Below are 19,466 nucleotides of genomic sequence, written 5' to 3'. Positions count from 1 at the left end.
CTTAGAGGGTATCTGTATCTTAAATTGGGGATACTATTAGCTAGTTGATGAGATTGTTGAAAGGATTAAATGAGAGCATGTTATACAACACACGAACATCCTCAGTGTTGGTCGCTATTGTGGCTCTTTTAGGTAGTGTTATTAAATAGTATTTTTACTACTTACCACTAAATTTCAAAATCTTAGTGTTAAATAAGTTTTGAAGCTGCCATCTAGCTTGTAGTAGTACAGAGTTCCAGTCATAATGAGCTAACTACTGAATTACATCTTTTAATAAAGTGTAGAACCTATGAAGCTGTTCCCCACCAAGAGCTGTTTTAACAGTGCCATTTCTATTTTTATTTAAAGCATTAACTGCCAGTATTCAGTACAGTGTACACACAAACATCCTGTTAAAAGCATGGTGTTCATTCCCAGTCCTGAAACGCACCCAGCCTTCCTTCTCCCCGAGGCATCGTGTTGCCGTTAGTTGAATTACAGCGTGGACAACCTAATTTTAATAAACACTCTCAAATTCTGAAACATATAGTATTTGAAGAATTTCGTCACTGGAGTTTTAGATTTCTCATATTGCATTTCATCTTTAATTAGGTTTGGTGAACTTCCCTTACTCTCCCCAACCCCAGACCTACCTCATGGGTCTCATTATCTCACAGGAAGTTAAATTGAATTTAGGGTTGGGAAGGTCACATCATACATAACAAATACTTGTTGGAACATAAATTATTACAGATTGTCAGTCCAATTGCTGGGTCATTTTATAAGCCATGATGAGTGTACTGTTTATAACTTTAGATTCCAGTACTTCTTGAAGATCAAGAATTTTCCTCTTCCAGAATGTCAGTAATAATGGTTACCATTTATTGAATCCTACATACAGTGGAAACAGTCTCAGAGCAGGATCAGTGACTTGCTTAAGGTAAGATAGTTTATAAGCAGGAATCCAGCTCTGTCTGATGCTAAACTCTGTTCTATAAACAGTAGCAAAACAAAAGTGTTAAATGACTTGTTTTACCAGTGTTCAGTGGATGTTCTGTGTGAATCGTTCCACTTGTAGTTGTGTTTTTGATGTATTTGTGGGACGATGTGAGCTCCACGTCCAACTCCTCTGTCACCTTGATTCCTCAAGTATCAAGGGACCTGTTTTGAATGAGAACCTACAATAATATGAGTGACGTGATAGAAATGTCAGTTTTATGGCATTTTTAATCAGAGTGGTAAATACTGCCTTGTCGCTTGGCCTGTCTTGAGAGAAATCATACAGATTTTGATAAAACCTTCTAATCCAGTAATCCTTGGGTCTGGCATGGTAAATTGCTGAGAAATGATGGCAGGCAGTATGCTTCCAATTCAAAGTGAGCTTTAAAGTCTTAGAGCCCCTCCCTTATACCCCAAATGATGAGACAACAGAAGGCATGTAATTACAATAGCAGTTTCAAGCCATTCATCCTCTATAATCCGATAGCAAGGAAAAGAACATCAAAACAAAATTTTCTTGAAACTGGAAGCTTCTTATGTGATTAAAAATGTACCACCTGTTTTATAACTAAAAGAACTGTCCTCTAAAAGATGGAAACCTGATTAGAAGAATGGTAATATGAATAGTATGATGCAAATATGCCCCTCTCCCCACATTGTTTTGGACGTATTCTAAATATTTTGTATTTTTTGATATAGTTTATAAAGGTTCATTTATGTGGTTTAAGAACACATTTGCAGTATTTATTTAAAATAGTGTGGCATTACCCAGGATCTCATTCTTTTCACAAAGTATTTGTTTAAAAGAATACTAATAATAAGTATATGAAAGTCTATGAAAATTGATAATAAATTTTAGCTTTTGAGTTTGGAGTCATCTTTTGGACTGCGTAAGACTATGATGTCTTTGAACTTTTAACATCTAGAAATTTCTTTTTATGAAAACTCGAGCTTGGAATAGATGAATTCATGTTCTTGGTGTATTCATGTTCTTAAATTCATTTGGTTAGATAAGCTTGTTCTTCAGAACCTCCCATTTGTTTATACCTTTGTCAGTCATTTTCCAGATGACTAGAATAAGGATTAGTACATGGGTTTCACAACTGTTAAAGTGAACGATAAGTTTCTTGAAGTCAGGAATTGTCATATCTTTGTATGCCCCGTACAATACCTTGATGAATGAATTCATTATCAAAGTATACTTTGGTAATCTAATCTAAACTTTCTCTCTCTCACACACCCTAATAGTTAATGAGCTTTCACTAGATAAGATGAATTTTATTAATGTTCAGCTCTATCAGGTAAGTTCCATTATTGTCCTTATTTTACAGATGAGGAAATTGAGGCTTTTTTGGATGTTTATCTTCTGTGGATTTTGTAAGTTGTATATGCTTTCATTTATTGATAAAGCCTTATAGTATTTCCAGAACTTAACCCTACAGGGTTAAAGTATTTATCGTACTGTTCAACAAAACACTGTTTACTGAAATAGAAACAATACTGTGCTCATTCTATTAGTTTTTCATTTTTTTGTTTTAGTTTTTTTAAATTTTCAGGCATAGCTTTTGTAAATTTTCAGGCAGGATACAAAAGGAACACAAGACAAGTCTGGTTGTATTTTGTAGGGGGTTGGTGCTAAGCTATACTGAATGTTTGCTGGTGATGATATTCTACTGGTAGTTTAATTGTAGAATTTACAGATGAGAGTTCTAAAACTAGTGTCATCAACAAAGAAGTCACTATGGCCTTAAACTTGGACAAGTCATTCAGCTTTTCCCTAGTTTCAAATTATTTATGTATATAAAGAGATTGGACTAGGTCTTTAAAAATCTCTTCTTGTTTTTTGCTTTCAAGATATAGTTGAAACTATGAAACAGGATTGAGGTCACTGAAAGAAAGAAATGAGAAGAGAAACCAGAAAGCCAGGGGATGAGCACTGGTTGGTAACACTGCATATTGTGAAGTGGTAGGAAGTCATGATAGCGCTCTGCCATGGAAAGCAAGGGGAACGTTTTTGAAGATGTGGTTTAATAAGACTGAAGGGGAAAGATCATAGCAAACCTTACAGGACGTTTTCACCCTAATGTTGTATGGGAGCTTAAATGGTGGGGAGTTAAGAAATAATGTATGGAAAACCCCTTGGCACTGCATTTCACTCAGGACAATATTAGTTACTATCTTTATCTTCTCTGATTCATTTCTCAGTACCATTAGAAATGTATAGTAGGTACTCCACAAATAATCATGAAATGATGGTATAATACATTGGCAATAGCAATAATATAGCCCTTGACTGAGTACCTACAATGTGCCAGCACTGTTATAAGCACTTTACCTGAATTCTCACTTTAATCCCCGCTGCATTTCTCTGAGGCAGATATAATTGCTGTGTCCCTACTTTACAGCCGAGGAAACTGAGACACTAAGTAATACCTGACTCCAAATGAGAACACAGGTCATCAAAGGACACTTTGATGAAGTAAGGGAAGTATACTATATATTTTGATATAGACAGTTACCAAATGGTTAATTTGGTATTTCACTTATTTAGTAAATGCTTGTTATTTTATGGATGGTACTGAATAATTGAAGCACTACTTTGTTAGCTTTGAACTACTATCTTGAAATTCTATATATGAAGTATATTAAGCCATAAAGCAGTGAGAATAAGTAGAATTTATGTGCGTAAATAAGTACTAGTTCTCGAGAGATGAATTTATATGCCACACGAGAATTTAAGACTTCATAATAGTTTACCCAGATCGGCATTGTCTATCTTAGTCACTCACCTTATTCTCAGGATTTGGCTCTGATTCAATTTTGGCTATTTCCTGCAATCAAACCCAACCTCAAAAGATGAGGATTACTCAAAAAGCTGAAATTTTTACAGTCTGTAGTTCCAAGGCACAAAACAGAAATAAAAATATCCTGACTAGAAGCCATCAAAATATCATTCTACTGTATTTAGTTTAAGGAAAGAAGAATGCCCTACTTAGAGCCAAAAATAAAGATTGGTCAATATATGAAATTTTACAGGGTTTTACCAATATCGTTTAATGGAGAAAAATGCAACTGAGGTATGATCCTGGGCACATTCTAGACATTTGTTTATGCTTTAAATACATGTTCCTGGTGCTTATTGTAAATATTACAGCTCCCCTTCTACCTACCTGAAAACCAGCCATTTTTATGTTAATAATACAAATCTCAGTAAATCTAGGGATTATTAGGATTTGGGATATATTGAATTATAAGGCAACATATTAAGGCTATACTTTTGGGAAATTAACTTAAGCAGTGAAATAATCCTGATTTAAATTTCATGGTAAACCAAATGTGTAATATTTGCTCTAACGGCTTGGAAGAAGCAGTCTAGCACCAAGAGCAAACAGTAGGAATATCTGAATTTTTTTTTAATGACAGAAATATGTTTAGCCAAAGAAATAGGTTTTAAAAGTTGATGGCACTCAGCTATGAAGTCACATTTGAAAGCACTGTACACTGTACAGTTGGTAACCAACTTTCTAACTTGTAATACTTATTTTGACAGTCTTTTGTGCCTTTGGAATAGGACTAAAAGTCTTAGAATATATTGAAATAATTTAAAAAATTTTTTATTGGAGTATAGTTGATTTACAGTGTTGTGTTAGTTTCTGCTGTACAGCAAAGTGAATCAGCTATACATATACATATATCCACTCTTTATTAGATTCTTTTCCCATTTCGGTCATTATAGAGTATTAAGTAGAGTTCCCTGTGCTATACAGTAGGTCCTAATTAGTTATCGATTTTATATATAGTAGTGTGCTATATGTTGATCCCAATCTCCCATTTATCCCTCCCCCCTTTAATTTCCATTTCTTTCTCAGTTTTTTATAGCTTCATAGTGAAGAGAGGAAAATTAAGTGGATGGCTGTTGTCACAGAAAGTGAAACTTTATCTAGGATGGTTGTAACTTGCAGCTTTGGAGCTTAACTTTTCCCCAGCAGGAGGTGCTACAGAGAGATAACCATTTGTACTTAAAATTGTGCTTCATGGTGCTTCATATTTGAGCTGCTCTTAGTATGCTGGCAGAGAGGCCCATTGCTGCTCTTGACTCTATGTTAGTTTATGAAGGAGTGGAAGGATGGAGAAGTAGAGACACATTTAAGCAGGGTCAGGGTGGGTAGGTTATGAGAATATGGGAGAAAAAAGGAATTTGGATAAATATTTTTGATTGCTTGTTTTAGTTTTATGAAGGGGCGACAATAAAAGAAATAAAACCAGTCTGTATACACCAACCAGAAATTTCCCCAGTTGCCCATACTTTTCAGGGATGTAATCTGAAACCATAAAGATGGGATAGATCATTGCGTGTGTCTTTTCATGTTCTTTTTGAAAGTGATCCTTTCAAGTTTCTAATATTGTGCTCTCAACTATAGCTACTTAAAAATCAGAGATATAGTTTCCAGGATCCACAATGCACCCTTGTGGTGTGTAAATATACATTTGTTTGCCTGCTTATTTTTGGCCATTTCTAAAGTAGACCTGAGCCACTCTTGAATTAGCCGTAGAATTGCACCCTCCTCTCTGCCCCCTCCCTATTCTTCTCTCTCATTTAGATCCATCTTCAACCATTGGGTCCAGAAAGTAGGTAGGAAGTTGGTGTATGATGTATGAGATAATTGAGTTTGGCCTTGCTCTGGAGATGAGGACAGTTAATTTTACCAAGTGCTTTTGAGTCAGACACTATTTTAAGTCCTTTCTTTACGACAGTCCTACAAAGTAGAACCTGTTATTATCATATTATTCTCTCATAATACTATATATTCCCTCATGTATGAGGGAACAGAGTAGAGAGAGGATTTAGCTGTGGTCTTAGTAGAGATTGTTACTAGGTTAACTTTATTAGCTCTGTATTGATTTTGCATAAGGAAGGAATAACAGTAAATTGATAAATTATGATTAAAAAAGGGGTTTTCTTTCCCCTCTCAAAGAAAAAGTGCATGATCATGGTTCTGTTTAAAATGCTGAAAAACTAGAAACAACCTAGATGTAAAACAACCTAGAGGTAAATACTTAAATGCTATACATACAATGTTTTATTATGTTTCTATCAGAATTACTAAATGGACTATGTTGATACCTGTAAAAGATGCATTAAAAATGGTAAGTGAAACCCTACAAATTTATATCCACACTGACAATTTAAAAAGCAGATCTGTATAGCACTTTACAACAAAGAAATACATATCTGTATTAATACAACTTTGAGAAGCTGACAAAAGGCAGACAGAGTAGGGAGTAGAAAGTGACAAATGTGTTTTGGAAAGCAATGTTGACCATTTGGATAAAGGAAACAGTTAATTTAGAAGACGAGGATTAATGTAAGAATACCAAGAGAAGGTCAATTGAAGGACTCTTGTCCTATGTTAAATGTTCCAGAAGATTTCTAGGAACAGAACTCTGTGCCCTAGAAATGGAACATTTTCCAGGGAAATTGTAGAGCGGCATTTTCCCTAAGTGCTTTTTGCAGAATTGTTTATAAAGGTTAATAGGTGTTACATGTAACAAATAAAAGTGTTTGTAGTGAAGCAAATTTGGGAAACCCTAGGCTTCATTCAGTCAGATTCTTCTGTGTACGATGTGTCAGCACCTTTAGTACGATAAGCATTTTCCAGGTGAGTGGTGGTGGTGAGGGGTACATTGTAAAGTGCAGCATGTCATAAACTCGTGCACCTGAGACCACAGAACTGTTTGGTTCTTGTTATGGGAATAGGCGTTCTGCAGAAGACACTTTAGGAAGCATACTGGAACGTTCCTGGAGGCGTCCATGAGCAGGCAAGAGGGGTGCCCGTGTGGCTCTCTGTGGGTGGGTAAGTACCTGAGGAGGTACTAAGTTAACGTGTATCTTAGAGGGACTGTCCTAAAGTCAGGGGTGATTGCAAGTCTTTGCCATCTCATGTTTTGCTTTTGGATAAAAATTCATGAAAATAAATGCTCTAGCTAATCTAAAAGTTATCTTTGTTTTTAATATCAGAAGTATGCTGTATGGAGAAGTCAAATGAAAATCTGCATTTGATTTGATTTTAATCTGTTAGGACTTAAGATAAGCTTATTATGAATATGTAAAGATACAGCATATAACTCTTGGCTGGTTTCAGGGAACTGGCAGATGAATAATGGATGAAGATTATATTTGTATTTAAGTAAAACTGATAGAAATCTCCACATCTTCTCTCCCCCTCACTCCTCAGCCCCACTAGATTTCCTCCCCACTCCCCACTTCACGGTTGTCAACAACCTGCATGAGCTGACCCGAGCCAGTGGCCGTTTCCGTTATCAGTTCATTGGACTTCTTTGCATCACCCTGCGCAGTTGTCTACTCCCTCCCCCAGAAACACTCTCCTCTCTTAGCTTCGGCAACATTACACTCACCTGCGTTTGGTCCTCCTCTCTGGCACTTCCCTGTTGGCTTTGCAGGTTCCTCTGTTGACTTCTAAATGGTTTATACCTGAGGGCTCAGTGGTGGATCCCCTTTTCCTCAGAGAGACGCTGAGGGGTTTTCAGCAGTAGCCACATGATTGGTGTGTCAGAAGGGTTATTCTGGTGACAGTGTAAAGGGATATGGGACTGGAGGCAGACCGGCAAGTTTAGAGGCTAAGGAGTTGCTGGATGAAGATAAGGAGGGGATGGGAGAGACAGCTGGCAGAGGGAGAGGAGGGACCCGGTTCCAGAGATTTTAGAAACACTGTTTGGTGGGAAGAGGGAATATGATATGTAGATTTCTGCTAGTTTGCAGAACTTGGTAGGTAGATGGAAGTGTTGTTCACTAATTTAGAGGGACTGGTGAGGACCCATTTTAAGAGGAAAGATGATCTCTTGAAATTACTGAATTTGAAGTAATGGTAGGAGATCCATATTTATGATAAGTATTAGACAAATAGGACAGATGAGTATTCATGGTAAGAATCAGAGGTCCACTCATTACTGTGTAAATGCTGGTTAACATACAAGTAGTTAGGACCCAGGGCAGGACATGCAGAGGGAGAAAGACAGCCAAGGATAGAACCCTGGGGAGCATCCATGTTTAAGGAGATGTTAGTGAAAGAGAAGTCTCTACAAATATGACCAAGAGGGAATAGTCAGAGGGGTGGGAAAGACAACAGTGCTGACTTTCAAAGAGAAGGAAATAACTCAGAGGTGTCCTGTGCCATGGAGACCACTGTGTTAATAACGCAAAAGAAATGGTCCTTCCATCATAAGGTATAATTAGTTTCCATGACTAAAGACTATACTTCCAACCCTAGCTAATTGTTTTGAAAATATCTGATCTTAGAGGGGAAGGGATAAATGGATATGTGGTTGGATCAATTCAAATTGTTTCCTGCCTCTGGAAAGTCAGTACACCAGTGTACTGGGAGGGCTGTATATTTTCATGTAAACTAACATACTGTTTATCTTTACTGTATATCATACAGTGAAATTGTAGAGTACTGTATTTGATGCAATTTTATTACCTATCATACAGTGAACATACTGATAGTTAAGATTTTTATTAAAGTAACATGCTTTTAATGTAATGTCTATTAGTATAGGTATGGCATCTAGGGAAGGCAGATATCCTTGGTACCGTCTCAGTTCAGTAGCTGGTCCTTAGTTTTGATCAGGCTATGGGGATGCACTCATGTCAACCCAACTCATAAGATACTTGTTTACAAAAAAACACCAGAATGCCAATTTAAAAATTACACAGCGAAACATAACTAAGCAGATAAGCTATTTATGCTTGCTGATCTCTGTGGGAAAACTTTATAACAGAGTTGAAATAGAAGCAGAAGGCTGTCGGGTAAACATGGGATCTGAGCAGGGCAACTGACTAGATAATCTTATTTTGAAGGTGGAAGAAGAAAATGTGCTTGTGTACTGTATTCAGAGTCCTATTCTGGGTACTGTAAGGAAGACTTAGCTGTCAGTGAGCACCTATGGTGAGTAGGTAGTGTGTAGGGTAGAGAGACAAGTCTGTCTGCACTGAAGGACCTAACCATCGACTATGAGGCCAGGTGTATCCCCCAAGCCTAATGATAAAGAACTGCCCTTACAGTGATCTGTAATGCTTTGTGTTAGTACATAATGTTTACTGCAAATGGTTTTTGAAATGCATTAGAATGATACAATAATTTTTCTTTGAATCTGCAGGTTCTCCTGAAAAGAAAGTTGAACATTCATCCATGAATCAAGAAAATAGCACTGAAAACCCTATCAAGAATACAAAAGCAAGCCCAGTATCTAAAGACCACCGGACTGGAAAGAAAACCTCAGAGAATTCATCAGTACACGGTCAAGTGCAAAAGGGGAATGATGAATCTGAGAGTGATTTTGAATCAGATCCCCCTTCTCCTAAGAGCAGCGAAGAGGAAGAGCAAGAGGATGAAGAAGTTCTTCAGGGAGAACAAGGAGATTTTAACGACGACGATACTGAGCCGGAAAATCTGGGTCACAGGCCTCTGCTTATGGATTCTGAAGATGAGGAAGAAGAAGAGAAACACAGCTCCGATTCGGATTACGAGCAGGCCAAAGCCAAGTATAGCGACGCCAGCCCGGTCTACAGAGACACATCTGGCAGCGGAGCGATCCAGGATCCTAGTGCAGCAGTCCTCACGCCCACCCAGTTACCCTCGGACGTCGGGGCGCGGACTCCCAGACCGGAGTTTGATGTCTTTGGCGCCGTCCCCTTCTTTGCTGCGCGTGCTCAACAGCCCCGCCAAGGGGAGCCGGAGAAGGACCCCTCCCCCGAGAGCCGGCTTCCCGCCGTGGGGCTGGAGCCCGAGGAGTTCGATGTCTTCACCAAGGCGCCCTTCAGCAAGAAGGTGCCCGTGCCCGACGCGCCCGCGCTCCCCGCTCGTCCGCAGAGTGTGGATATATTTGGCTCCACTCCGTTCCAGCCCTTGCCCACATCAGCAAGTAAAAGCGACAGCAACGAGGACCTTTTTGGGCTGGTGCCCTTTGAGGAGATAACCGGCAGTCAGCAGCAAAAAGTCAAGCAGCGCAGCTTGCAGAAACTCTCCTCCCGCCAGAGGCGCACGAAGCAGGAGGCGGCCAAGAGTAACGGGAAGCGGCACCACGGCACGCCCACCGGCGCCAAAAAGCCGGCCAAGCCCGCCTACCGCACCCCAGAGAGGGCCCGCAGGCACAAGAGGGTGGGCCGCCGGGACTCCCAGAGCAGCAATGAATTTCTGACCATCTCGGACTCCAAGGAGAACATCAGCGTTGCCCTGACTGACGGGAAGGACAGAGGGCACGTCCTGCAAGCCGATGAGGGTCTGTTGGACCCCTTCGGGGCCAAGCCGTTCCACCCTCCGGACCTGCCGTGGCACCCCCCGCATCAGGGCCTGAGCGACATCCGTGCCGACCACAACCCCGTCCTGCCCGGGCGGCCCAGGCCGAATTCACTCCACGGGTCGTTCCCCGGGGCAGATGCGTTGAAAATGGATGATTTTGGTGCCGTGCCCTTTACAGAACTCGTGGTGCAAAGCGTCACCTCACATCAGTCCCAACAGGCCCAGCCAGTCGAATTGGACCCATTCGGTGCTGCTCCGTTTCCTTCTAAACAGTAGATAACTTCTGACTCTTGTTATTAACTCCTGTTTCCAAGAAAAACGTATGAATAGTTTTATGAATTTGAAAGAAAATTTATTTGTATAGCTCTTTATATCATTCATTCTTACAGGTCAATCAGAATAGGTGATTTTTAAATAAACCAAATAGAAAAAGGATGTATCTGCACAGGGTAGCAACTCCACGTCTCTTCCACGCAGGAGCAAAGGGAGTGAAATGGCAAGCTCTAACCTGGGGTTTCAGCTGCAGACGTGAAGGCACAGAAATCCAGGGAAAGCGTGTGGGCCCTTTCCAGTCGTGTGGTCCCTGCAAAGGGACTGGAAAGCTGCAGCTTTACTTTTATAACAGAATGTCACTTTTGTGTGCGTATCCGAGGCTCATTCCACAATCCAGCATTTAAAACTAAGGTTGTTTGTACATACACAGGTTGCATTTGTGGATTTTTTTTAAGGTCTCTTCTAATTTCCACACTGGGGAAAAAAAAATCCACTTCTCATAAAGAATGAGAAAGTTATTATCTGGAGAGTGCAGAGATTTTAGTCCTTACACCTTTCTCTACAAAGCGGAGCCAGAGGTCACTGACTGTTGTGCCTAAAACTGTTTCATTTAAAAAAAACAAGTGCCATTAATAAGGAATATCTATGTAGACACCTTGAACAAAAACTAAAGATAGATATCTGACAGGTGGAAAAATGTAGAGAAAAAAAATGATACAAAGAAAAAACCACTCTACTTCAGGAACACTTTATGTTCTGGTTTTGAATGGCTTCTTGCTCAAAATTTATCATGTCCCTAGTAAAGCAGATTATTGGAAAAACTGGGAGTGAGGACAAGGGTCATATAGAAATTTTATTTTAGGGAAAAATATGTAGCTAAAACCCTGAGTTTTTGAGACGTTTACAATGTAAAATCATGTTGCATTTAATAATGTGCTTTATTAAATTACCACCTTCGCCAACTATTCCCCAAGTCGTGAGCAGCAATTTCTGAGTTAGGTCTGGAGGGTGGAGTAGTTTTAATAAAGTGCACAGAACAGCGAAACCCACAAAGCCTTACGGGCAGGACTCGCGCATCCTGCCGCAAATACCTCTGCACTAGTAACAGGAGATCTGAGAGTGGCTGTGAGGTGTCAGATGACCAGGGGCTAGCATCTCCACTCTGCTAGTTAGCTGATTGTGTCTTTAGTGAAAAGAACCCAGCTACCAAATTGCCTTTTTTTTAACATCACAAATCCTAATTAGAAACTTGAGGTTTTATAGAAGTTGTTTAATAAGATAGAAATCACGTCTATGAATTAATGTGAATAGAGTATCTGTGCTTCCTGTGTCTCCAACTATTTTAAGTTATAATTAACGGTCCTTCCCTATCAAATTAACATTTAGAGGTTTCTAGAACCATTAAAGCTATTTACAAAAAAAAAGGGTGAAAACTCTTTTCAACTGGCACTCTCCTCGATTGCTCTATTTTAAATTAACTCTTTGAGCTCAATTAAAATGTATTTTATGAGTAATCTTACTAGAATCTCTTAATTATAGTGCCCTGGTTGGGTTGAGCTATTTGCCTGTTTTCACAGTTCTAAATTTGGGAAGAAGCAAAGTATATGTAACTAAACCATCTATTTTTTATTGCTTCTCTCTTTTTTATGTTTTAAATCAGATACAACTTTTGTGGACAAAGGGGGAAGCAGTATGTGAATCAGAGTGAAGCAGAGGCAGACCAAGCATGACATTCATTACTGCTTAAAAGCTGTACTTTTAGAGCCCAAGTGCACCAGTTACTTGTCCTTGTGCCAAAGGCAAATATTATGTTTGCACCTTTTTTTTTTTTTCTGATTCTCAGGTTGATTAATACTGCTAATGCAAATGCTCAAGTAGATGTGCTTTAAAACTTTACAAAGTAGATTCAAGTGATACTTTCTTTTAAAAGTGGAGAGTTGATGATTACACGTAGTAAATTCATGAACTACAGTAGGTTTGTATCAAACAGAATGTTTTTTAATGAAATCTGTTGGTTGATGTATACACAGTATGCTTCTTTGACTATTTTAGTCCTTAGCCTTGGTCTCTGCTAGACCTCATGAGTTTCTTAATTTAGAAGGGGTAGGGATGAACTAGTATGGTTTCCTTGGGATGTAAACATGAAATACCTAGAGTCTGTCTGATACCAAGGCCTTGCTTACAGTTGTTTTTCAATACACTGAATAATTTTAAATGATTTAGATACTGATAGACACTTTGGCTTATAATGCTAGATAAATCCTAAGGAAACACTTTGACACTGTTTAAAATATTTACCTTCTTATGTTCATTATATCACAGCCCAGTGACTTTTCCCTTGAGATTATAGCTCAGAAGAGACATTTAGGACTTAGTAGGGGACCCAATGGGAGAGAAATGGGGAGATTCCTTTGTGTTGAAGTAGAGGCATTTTCCCAAGGAGTACAGGAGTAGGGTTGCTTTCCATTTCCCATCATGTTTTCCCACTACTGTTAGGATGTAAGTCACTCCACACAGCTGATGCCCAGGTAATTCCCTTATGAGAATTATGAGAATAAAGCTCACAAGATGTGTGAAAGAGCTTAACACATACTTGGTACACAGCACTCAGTAAAAGTTTGGCTCTATTATGGGATGGTCCAATTCTTGCTTAAGGAAGGAAAGTTGAAAAGAAATCGTGTTCCTATTAATCAGTTGTCCTCTGTGCTTCTTTAGCATGTAAAGTAGTCATAACTCTAAACCTGTAATACTTGAACATCACTAAGGGAAGTAAAATATTATGAAGCTAGCAAAAGTCTGAGGCCAAAGTTATTTCTGTCCTAACAGCTTTAATAATGCTTATTGATTTTGAATCATCTTTTTAAAAGTGGACCATTTGCTTATTTTAATATTATCAGTTCAGCAAAATGTTAGTGTTAAAAAGATCAGTTTTCATGGCACTGAGGAATGTATCTGCTAAGACACAAAAGTTGCTTGGTATAGCTATGAGGCAGAGGAGGAGAGGTTGTAGGCTGGATGAAAAGTTAACTGACTAGAATGTTTATTCAAAAGTATCCATCGGGAAAGAGTGTGATTCTTCCACTGATGCGCCCCATCCCTGTGTGTGTGTGTGTGTGTGTGTGTGTGTGTGTGTACGTGGGCACAGTTATGACATTATTTGGAATTGTAGATAGAAGCAGCTTTTGATCCTACCCTGTTTATTGTTTGACAGTGATAGACTGCTGTCCTCATCTTGCTGGTGGGAAATACTAAGGTGGAGCCCCCTCCTCTACTCTGGTGTTCATCAGGCAGAGTAGTTTTCCTACTATTCAGCCTCTCTGCTTGGTTTATTTTAGGTTGTGGTACTTCATATCAGCATTGCTAGAAGGTACACGTGTATTAGTATCACTAGTTCTGAGGAGTTCGGGTACATTTGTTTTAATATATATAGAATGTGCAGTAAACATTTTCTTCCTTTTTTTTTTTTAGCAAAATTACGCATTTTAGGTCTAATGTTGAGCTGACAGATCTACTGTGAGAATAACATAATGATAGTTTATTTGAAAACTTTTATACACAGTGGTGTTTATATATTAGGGTAAATATATAGACGCACACATACTTGTACATGTTACACCTCTCTACTGTGGAGTTAATGTGAATTTTTAAATTTTAAATGGAATTGCAACCACAATCATTACTAAAGGAACATTCACTCCTGGTGAGGGTTTACAAAAGCCACTAAAAGAATAAGGTAGACAGATGAAAATGCAAACGGCCATCATTTGGGGTTATTTTTATTTAAAAATTTATTGTACTACTTTTGAAAGAGAATTGTTTTTATTCCTACGCTCTTTTTGTGATTGAAAAGTCATCTAATAGTAAGCAGAATAGTAAGCTACTTTTTAATTGCTGGCAAACAGCTTTAAGTGCACTTTCTTTGATTACACTTCCATTTTTTGTTAAACTTGAATTTTCTGAAGCCTTTTATGTACCACTAAGCAAATAACTTTAACTTTTAATAAATCTGATTTACATCTTTATTATATTTCTAATTGTTGAAAACATACTTTCTAAAGTTAACTTCAGTCCTCACATACAGCTGGAAAACTGTTATAAGACAGAATCAGTTGCTTTTTTTTTCTTCCTATTATCTAATTAAGCACTAACTGATTTTAGTACTATATTGCCTTTACATTGCTTATTCTTATTGACTGAATCCTGTCCCTCATTCACTTTGTTTTGTTTGAAATTTAAAGTTATTTTCTTACTGTATTTATCATACCTACTGTTTTAATAATCTGCTTTCTTTAAATGCAATAAATCCCAAATGGATTGCATATTCTTTATAATCAGTGACTTCAGAGTTTTTCATTATTTGTCATCTTATTAAAAGTTTTGGATGCAAACTTCTAGTCAGTTCTTTCATTTACACCACAGACATTAAGCACCTATTATGCACCAGCTAATGGAATAGAAAAATGAGTAAGATTAGATCTCTCTTCTAAGGAGCTCACAGCTTTGGATTTAAGTAAGAAAACACATTTTGACCTAGCATTTATACTCCAAAAACAATAACACAACTTGTTCAGGGATTACAATTACTGATACTTACAATGATGAAGGTATGGCAAAAACATAAGACTTTGAAGCACCTTTTGAATGTTTGGCATAGTTTTTGCATTACATATAATTTATTTTTAAAACTCTTTCTTTAAAAACTGGTGACATTTTAACTGTTAAAAAATATTTAGTTTTAAATAAAATACTGTAGTCCTTGAGTATGTCAGAAAAGAGGCTTTGTTAAAGAGAAACCTGTTTATTGGATTGATGGACTAAGTCTGGCGTCAAGATTGCAATATTATCTTATGTATTATTCCACAAACTGGAGTTTTAGATTGGTGGCTCGTGGAAAGATTCAACTTATTTGTTAGAAATGAACTTTTTTTTTCGGAAGTAGTAACATTTACCTAAAGTTATGTGGAAAAATAAGGGCTTTGTTTCTTTTTAATAAATGGTACAAAGCAAAATACCCGATGATAAAGGTTATCTGAAAAGAACAGTGTGGGAATGTGCCACTGTTCAAATTCAGTTATAGTTAACTTCTTTCGAGAAGAATATATGCTGCAGTCAGAGCTGTTTATTTTGCGTAAGCACATCCCTCTTTAAGGAAGTCCAGCTCCAGCATCATATGTAAGATGTAGTTAATATTATCCTGTTGAAAGCATGAGCTTTTGAAGTTTTATTTGTTGCACATTTAAAAAGATGATAGTTCACTTTTGCTTTAGATAGTTGGCAGTACTGAATTTACACGTGTGTTCTGCAGTGTTTTTGATCCCAGGTTTGTAGAGCATGATTAGACCTTGGTGGCTATCATTCCTGTTATCTTAAGGATGGACGTTTCACTGTTCATAAGAGACCCTCACTGTTGCTACCTCTCCTTTCTGAAAATGTTTTCTCAAAGGTAGTTTCAGTTTTGGATCATTCTCCTGCTATCCTACGAAGGAATTACGGTACAGAATTTCAGGGGATGCTAGTACCCAATAGCATCCGTAGCTCTTTCCAGTGTAAACACAGTTATTGTGAAAATGCATGTAAAAGACACTTCTGCCCCTCCCCTAATAGCTGAGCTGATTCTTCACTGCACACACTTTGGCAGGGGTAAAATTACCCGGAATGGTGATTACAAGTGAATACAGACCTACTCAGCTCAGCAGGAATCCAGAAATGCAGGCTTTGCCCCTTGATATTTAATGCAGGGCAAAGGATATCTCTAGGTAGGTACCTGCCAAATGGAGAGTTGTACAGCTTTATGCCAGTCAATCACAATCTTCAAATCGGTTACTCTGTCCAGGCGGGATGCCATTAAGATGTGACACACATTCCCTGAAGCTTCATTCCTGATTCTAAAATATGATTGTGAAGCTGTTATGTATTATAAAGAATGACAAGCAGCACTTAACATATTTAGTAAACCCAGTTTATTTACATAATACATATTTTGCCATGCAGCTCATGAACCGCACTCAGTGTAACAAGAAAGACAAGCACTGTCTTGCTATTTGAAAATGGTTCTATATAGAAAGATAATTCTCTTAAATGAGTTAACTACAACCTTACAAATCACTATAGACAATTTAAAACAGCCATGAATAATTTTAAAATGTAAATCTGTAGGTAAAGAGCTTTTATAGTTTACACACTGGTAAAATTAAAACCAGTCTTTTTTAGTACTGTAGCTGAATAGTGTACTTTTAATCTTATTTTAATAAATCTACAAAACAAAAATAAATATACATTACAAGGCTCAGATTCATAGGCAATTTTTAAATATTCTTTAATGTTAACAATGTCTTAAAAATTTTGCCAGTAGTGATGTGCACACAGTAGGTGGTCAATAAATGCTGATATACAGAAGTGTTTATAGTTGACAGCAATCCACATTCATTCATTCCCTACTTTATAATAAGTACATTACAGTAAAGATAAAAAGAACTTTCTTACAATATTTAATATTTTCATAAAAAGATGAAACGTTTACATGGTATAATTTAGTTCTCCTTTACAGTCAGACCTGTATGCTTTTCAAATTCAAGAACAGTCTTAAAGTATGGTCTTTTTATCGATTAATTCAGATGGCAAGTATTAAATAATTCATACACTATAACAAAAGACTATTTCTAAAAATTAAAAGAAAATGAAATTTAAAGTTCAATATGTTTTTATTTTGAGAAGATTTTGTAATAAAAAAATGGCACCAGACCTAAAATAACTAGACTTCTCCTTTTTTATATTAATTATAACTACACAGTATATTCTGTTTGACCAAAATGACAAAATATCTGTTTAAAAGCAGTAATACCATGTAAGCCAATAAGGGATGCTTTAGGGAAAATATATCCTATTATCATTTCACTAAAATCTTCTTTCACTTAACATATGAATCAAATTTCTGGCCCTATGAGGTAAAATGGCCATTTTCAAAGTGGCGTTCCATCATAATAAGGGGTATAATGTGGTGTGCCCTTAGCCTACTGGGGGAGAATTCTCCTTGCTGAGATACTAGCATGGGGGATTCATATTCCAAAAACACTACAATGAAAAGAAATACAAAATTTACAGATGCATAAACTGAGGCACGTTAAAGTAACATTCCAAATACCAGATGTATAAACGACATTTTGGGAATAAGCTTCACCATCAATCAACACCTCCTGATACTTAGAAGTTCCAATGTTCTGAAGATACACCAGTATTTAAAGCAGTTCATGTCAACCCATTAAGAAACTTGGGTAATATTTTATATTCCAATAGACAACATGTTTTTATGAATGACTGCTTTATGGGATTTAACTTATGCATATGAAAAGACCAGAGAACAAGAGTGCTATGTTGTATAATAGGGCAGCGAGATCTGTTTTTTAGGTATATACAATGCAGTTTCAGGCCCAAATATTAGATAGTGTATATCAATACTGTGAGTTATCAGTGCAATACCAACACATGCATAAACAGAGAAAGACCAGAGCACAGGTGAATAATCATGTCATCAACTGGGGCATCTGCATGACTTTGTTCTAAGGCTTAAGGTTCATTTCAGGGTCAAGAACTGGGCCATCTGGATTCTATGCCCTTGAAAGTAGCACCCATGTACCTGGGAACCCCTATCACCAGGAAAGTGAAGACTGCAAACTCAAGAGAAGTGAAAGTCTTCTGTTATAGGAATTTTGGAACCTCAAATCTACCGTCTACTGGCAAGAGCTCAATTATATGGAATTAAATAATATTTGAAATTGAAAAGCTTAAATGGCTAATAACTTGGTTTTTAGACCACAGAATTTGTTGCCTGGTCATGTAATCGGTTCTTAACATGACTTTTTTTTTTTTTTTTTTTTTGCGGTATGCAGGCCTCTCACTGCTGTGGCCTCTCCCGTTGCGGAGCACAGGCTCCGGACGCGCAGGCCCAGCGGCCGTGGCTCACGGGCCTAGCCACTCCGCAGCATGTGGGATCTTCCCGGACCGGGGCACGAACCTGTGTCCCCTGCATCGGCAGGCGGACTCTCAACCACTGCGCCACCAGGGAAGCCCTTAACATGACTTTTATCTGATGGGAAATGACAATGCAAGTTCTTTTCCCTTTCTCAACACCTCTCTCAACTTAAAGGAGAAGGGGTTTAAAGTTTTTGTTCTAGCAAACTAAAAAATCCAATGTTCCTAGGGAGAAGAGAACCTACAGCTGAAGGAAATAATATCTTAAGTGCCGGTTTCTCACAAACCATCCATTGACAGGCTAGTGATTACTCAAAATCACTATCAGCTTGTGTTAAACACAGGCTATCGCAAACCTTGCCTTGATTAGGCACTTAAAATTGATCATCTACTCTAAGTATCTCCTATTAAAGGAATCACACAAGAGGACTCCATTTTATAATGGAGGTGAGCCCTTCCTAAGGAAGTTAAGCTGGTGTTCAGTAAAAGGAGTACTATTTCTACACTGGCTTCACATTGATTGTCATTCAGATGTTTGTTATGAATGCCAACTAATTTTCACTTTCTGTACAAGCAGCAAATTAGTAGTCTTAAGGGCCCATAAAACAGTTACTCTTACAGATCCCCAAGTATATTTTTCCATTTTTATAAAGTATTACTCATGATACATCAAACTAGAGGGAAAAGGAAAAACTAATGGGAATCTTAGAAATACTGGGGTATACAACTCCCCGTTATATATTGCTTAATAACTGAATACACCAGGTGGCCATACCTGAATTCACAAATGTGAAACATAGTCAGGACAAGGCTTGCTATGTCTGTACTGCATGACATATACTGTTGACTGATGCCACCAATATAACATCACTACTGCAAGGACATGCCATATTTGGTGGCTTGATCCGAGGTAGTTTAGTTGTCCTG

General features: G+C 37.8%; 2 protein-coding genes across 5 annotated transcripts in view; one reads left to right on the top strand and one right to left on the bottom strand.

The window, feature by feature from the left end:
* The window catches only part of BMP2K (BMP2 inducible kinase), a 126,907-nt gene extending 111,989 nt beyond the window's left edge, over positions 1–14,918 (top strand). For all 3 annotated transcript variants that reach the window (XM_082611656.1, XM_082611657.1, XM_082611658.1), the window contains one exon: positions 9,157–14,918. In XM_082611656.1, coding sequence (XP_082467782.1) covers positions 9,157–10,574 — 1,418 coding nt within the window. In that variant the 3' untranslated portion in view covers positions 10,575–14,918. The remainder of the gene's footprint in view (positions 1–9,156) is intronic.
* PAQR3 (progestin and adipoQ receptor family member 3) overlaps positions 10,527–19,466 on the bottom strand; it is a 26,898-nt gene continuing 17,958 nt past the window's right edge. Inside the window, exons 6-8 of one of the 2 annotated variants that reach the window (XR_014293253.1) lie at positions 19,315–19,463; positions 16,336–16,456; positions 10,527–10,601 (exon numbers count right to left, since the gene is read on the bottom strand). Coding sequence is in view for 1 of the 2 variants with exons in the window: in XM_082611659.1 (XP_082467785.1) it covers positions 19,321–19,463 (143 nt within the window). In the remaining variant the exon portion in view is untranslated. Of the gene's footprint in view, positions 10,602–16,335; positions 16,457–16,531; positions 19,464–19,466 lie in introns of those variants that run through there. The other variant, XM_082611659.1, reaches the window with a different exon arrangement.

This window comes from Mesoplodon mirus (assembly GCF_964341445.2).
Source record: "Mesoplodon mirus genome assembly, chromosome: 2".
Classification (NCBI taxonomy): Eukaryota; Metazoa; Chordata; class Mammalia; order Artiodactyla; family Ziphiidae; genus Mesoplodon; species Mesoplodon mirus.
This window is presented reverse-complemented; position numbering and strand designations above follow the sequence as displayed.